This window comes from Solanum lycopersicum, chromosome 3 (assembly GCF_036512215.1).
Source record: "Solanum lycopersicum chromosome 3, SLM_r2.1".
Taxonomy (NCBI): Eukaryota; Viridiplantae; Streptophyta; class Magnoliopsida; order Solanales; family Solanaceae; genus Solanum; species Solanum lycopersicum.
The window spans coordinates 46,755,950-46,760,938 of NC_090802.1; the positions used below are offsets into that span (position 1 = coordinate 46,755,950).

The window sequence follows — 4,989 nt, forward strand, 5'->3', positions numbered from 1 at the left end:
TAGTGAATTATTGAAAAACTTGTTAGAGGAGTATTTTAAATAAAATAATAATTTTTACTTGCAAAATTTATAAAAAAGTTCAAATATACGTGTATTTAAATTATCAATTAGTCTTTTTTCAAATTTAAATTGAAATAGTGGTTTATTACCTTTATATAACTAAACCCCTAGAAAAGCATTTCCCTAACTTTGAGATGTTGGATAACGAGAGACACAAAAAGCCAAAGAAGTACATAGGATTAACATTAACCACAAAACGCATTATTGACAAAGCTTTTTCCTATGAAACTTCCTAAATGCCTACAACTCTCACACACCATTTTGTAATACACTATCTTTCGTTTTTGGATCAGCTAATTGTTAAAGTTAAATTAGTTACATCAATTTAATATTTATAAATTTTTAAATTTAAATATTTAAATATTATACAAAAAAATACTATAAGTTATAATTATTTTCATGTCAATAATGTCAGATAAATTTTTTATAGTATAAGTTTCAAAAAATGTCATAAATTAAGAAAACAAGGGTACTCTATTTAATTTGTCGAAGAAGTACGTAGTTATATTTAACTGTTCAATTTTCTTCTAAAGACATCTTATGAAAGTCGAGAGAAATTTCATCATGTGTTTAAGATTATAGTTAGTGGGAAAAAAAAAGGTAAGATCACAGTTGGTGAAAAAAAAAGAGTTTAAGATCACAATTTAGTGTGTATATTTTTATAAAAGTTGTAAGATTATTTCTTATATGTGCGAAAAGTCGTTCATTATTTTTCAAATTTCATATCATTATCACCATAGAAAATTAAAATCGAAGAGTAGTTATACTTTTCCATTTTTTTTACTTGTCGAATTTTAGTCTTTAAAAAATAATGATTGGTATAGTAAATTTACTATTTTACCTCTATTAATCGATAGAGTCTTAAACATATTTACTCACTATATTTTTGAAAGTCATTCACTTAATGTTGATAAATTGAGAGAGTCCTTTTTTAATTTGTTAAAAATAACAAGTCAAAAAAATAATTAAATTAGATATTTGATAAGTAAAATTGAAATAAAGAGAGTAGTAAATAATTCACAACAAACCCGGGGTCATGAAAATTAATACAGAAAGACTAGAAAAATGATAGACATATTTCCTCCAAGTCTTCACCATTCCAGAAATGACACTTTATTACCGTCACGTATTAGTTAGGAAGAAAATGAGGCTAACATAAAAAATGAGAGTGAGCAAGGTTTGAACCATAACTCATTCTACCTCATCAAATGAAACCTTCAAGAAACAACAACTAAGGAGTCCAGCCTCAAAACCAGTTATTGTTGATATCTTCTTCTCAGTTCCGTCTTCAATAACGAAAGCTCGGACAAGGAAGAGATAAAGAGGGGCATATGGTGAATGTGCTCAGAAATTCATAATAGAGTCCGACCACAACAATCAATGTTATGTTTGATTACGCGTGCAATTGACTACTCTTGAAAAACAAAACAGGAAATGGAAAGTCATAATACAACAACTATATATAAACATTCCCTCCCTGCACCCAAAACCCAAAAAAAAATCACATATTTTTAAAGATAGTTCGCCCATAAATTGCAAACTAGGGTTGTTTTTATTAACTTCTTACGAAGTGCTTCAATAACAAGAGCTTGTATAACTACTAAACAAGATTGACACTGTGAAGGAAATTGAAGGTTTAGGAAAGATCTCATATTTACAAATTTCACAAGTCTTCCCGCAATGATACAATAGGTTAATATAATTGTAATCCATAAGACGCACGATCATGAATAGAACTTTTAGCTAACTACATCAGATTACATAGTACTATTTATCAACAAGATGGAGGAATCCAGTGATCGCCCTGAATGAAATTTTGTAAAGAGTATGAGCCAACATGTTCAGCTGGGATTTGGCTACTCCATGGAACCCGTCCTGTTGTATTAGCTCCAGGACCAGTACTTTTGAATTCTCCATAGTAAAGAGTACTCAGAGCAAAATTGTCACTCCAAGGCATCCATCCATCAGTACTAACAAGAGCTTCCAATGTACAATGTATAAAGACTGTCCTGGAATACTCCTTCCATGGCCTTCCGAGGAAATTTTTATGTACTTTAGGCTTGCTGTAGTATAAGGTCATGTAGTCTGCAGTTCCATTTATTAAACAGTTTTGGAAGACAAAGCCAGTTGATTGCGCTGGGTCTATCCTTCCATGAGCTGTCACAGCATTGTTCTCACCCTTCTCTGGATTTAGTTGCCGAGGTGCAACAAGGATGTCACAGTCTTGGAAGATGGTAGCTGAGTTCCCGAAAATGAAGTCTACATTGCCTTGGATGCGGCATGACTTGTAGTATTGGCGCATAGAATGGGCGTACAGGGTATCCTGATTGCCAAGAAATTCACAATTCTCAATGATGGAGAGATCACTATCGGATCGGAATGCTACAGCTTGGTGAGTATCTGGACCTGCTGTATTCTGGATTGTGATACCACTAGCCATGAATCCATCACCAACAACTCCTGTCAATTAGAAAAATGAACATCACGACTCTAATAAACTAGCAAGAACTAATGTAGAACAGAGCAATTGACAAAAATGAAAGAATTAGTATGCAGTAATTCACTCACCAACGGTTGCAGAATCATAAGTGGAAACGCCCAACTGCCCAACATTCCTGGATCCAGTAATGACGGTTTTCCCCATACCATCACCCAAAAACACCAAATTCCTCTTCTCCAATGGCACCCGAACTATCTCATTATACAATCCAGCTTTGATCCATATCACGAACCGCTTAACTACTCCATTTTCGGGGGCCGAATTCACTGCCTGCTGCACCGTCTCATAATCACAACCACCAGCGGCCGCCTTGCACACTGTCACATCTGGTTTCAGTCCTCTAGGTACACCATCGTTGAATTCCTTCACAGTAAACCCACCACCAGCACCTAATTCCCAGAACCCGTCTCGTTCCGTCTTGGGCGGGCTCCAAGACCCAGTTTCGTTCCCTAAATTGTCGTAATTCACCATCATCCCTAATGCATTACTGCTATACCCGATCAAAGAGTTGAGAAACGCCATCGTTTCATTCACCTGAAATGTTCCGTTTACGTACTTCAAAGCAGACCAGCAGTCGTACTGGTACACCATAGCAGCGCTCATCCAGGCACGAGCATCTTTGATCGCGCCACGTGGCAAGGCCTCAGCCGTGAGATTCAATCTGTGTTCCGAATAGCAGAGCACCTCAATACAGACTTTTGCTGCGTTTGTACGGTTTATATTTCCTGTGGAAACATCGAGGATATTCTTCACCATGGACTGAGCCTGGTTGAGGTTCTGGGAAGAGACTTCCAAGGCTGATTGGATGATTTGGGGAATAGTTAACTGTTTTGGCTGGACCAATACCAATACAGCCTGGCATGTTGGAGGGTCACGTGAGGCCTTGCAAGCTTCTTGAATCTCAACCGGAATGGATGATGATGAGAAGGAATTAGGCTTCGAAATAGGTGAATGGCTGTAGTGGTTACCGGCGGAGGTAGAGAATAAGAAGAGGAAATTAAGGAAGGAGAGCAGTGGTGCTGTAACAGAGTAAAAGGACGCCATGAAAATGAAGAGATTACAAATTGTTGAATAATAATTATGATTTAGAAGGCGGAGTGTAATTCCAAATATGATAATGGTGTTTAGTGAGTGTGGAAGGCTTCACGGGTTTAATAGATGGGATTTCTGGAATTGTTTGTAGCTTTAAATTTTTTATTACTTTTTCCATTCATTTTTATTTGTCTTTGGAGGTATCTATCAATCAGTTCGATTTGATTTTTTATATTTGATTTATTTAATTTTTAAATACGTCAAATCAATAAGAGATTTTTTTTTAATTAATTATCGATTTATTGATTTTCGGTTTAACAAATAAGAAAATATTTATAAAATAATTATATGACTTCTCTAGTAAATTTCACAAGTGTTATTAAAAAACTATACAAGTATAACACAAACAGAAATTAGGAGAAATCAGGTTCTTACTTTAGATTTCGACGATTTGTATAATGTGAAGTTGTGAACGTCATTTTGAAGTGTGAAAGGAAGGTTAAAGAATAAAGACAATAACTAGTAAGATATTGAAATTAATATAGGGATAATGCACAAGTATGTCCTCAACCTATGCCCAAAATCTCAAAGACACATTTATTATACTAAGGTCCTATTACCCCTGGACTTATTTTATTAATAATTTTCTATCCTTTTTGGCCTACGTGACACTATCTTGTGGGCCAAATGATGATTGACTTTTTCTTTGGAAGTTAGTGCCACGTAGGACCAAAAGGGTAGAAAATTACTTATAAAATAAGTTCAAGGGTAATAGGACCTTAGTATAATATAAGTGTGTCTTTGAAATTTCGGGCATAAGTTGATGGAGTACTTGTGTATTTTTCTATTAATATATAATATTTATGTACAAATAAATATAGCAGATTACTAGGCTTAATGTGTTATCAATTTATTCTATAATCCAATATTAAAAATTAATATCGAATCGATATTTCGATAATTTTTTTTAATAAAATCATTAAAAATCCGTTAATCCAATAATCCAATAGGAATAAATAATAACACTTTTTTCGGTTCGATTTTTGCACACCCCTATTTGTCATGTTATCACATTTTCAAAAGTCAATTTGATTAATTTTCAAATTAAATTAGCTTATATTAATTTAATATTTTAAACAAAAAAATTTAATTATTCAAAAACTATACAAACAATATTATTCCCGCTGTCAATCGTTACTTGTCATAATTTCATTTCTTACAATCAAACAATAAGAACTTTGACTACAATTTTAGGATGTATTTATTCTAATCATATTGTTATGCTAAAAAATTACAATTCATAGTATTTATCATATAGCTTTTGAATATCTAATTTTTTTGTTTAAAAGATCAAATTAATGTAATCTACTTTCACTTTAAAAATTAGTTAAATTGAT

The 4,989-nt window shown here is 33.3% G+C and overlaps 1 protein-coding gene across 1 annotated transcript; it reads right to left on the reverse strand.

Annotated features, from left to right (window-relative positions):
* Positions 1 to 1,684: 1,684 nt before the first annotated feature.
* Positions 1,685 to 3,805, reverse strand: LOC101268168 (probable pectinesterase/pectinesterase inhibitor 51). Its single transcript, XM_004235032.5, has 2 exons — positions 2,629 to 3,805; positions 1,685 to 2,520 (listed from the first exon to the last, which is right to left on the reverse strand). The coding sequence occupies exons 1-2, from the start codon at positions 3,602 to 3,604 to the stop codon at positions 1,835 to 1,837; spliced, it is 1,662 nt and encodes a 553-aa protein (XP_004235080.1). The 5' UTR covers positions 3,605 to 3,805; the 3' UTR covers positions 1,685 to 1,834.
* Positions 3,806 to 4,989: the final 1,184 nt, after the last annotated feature.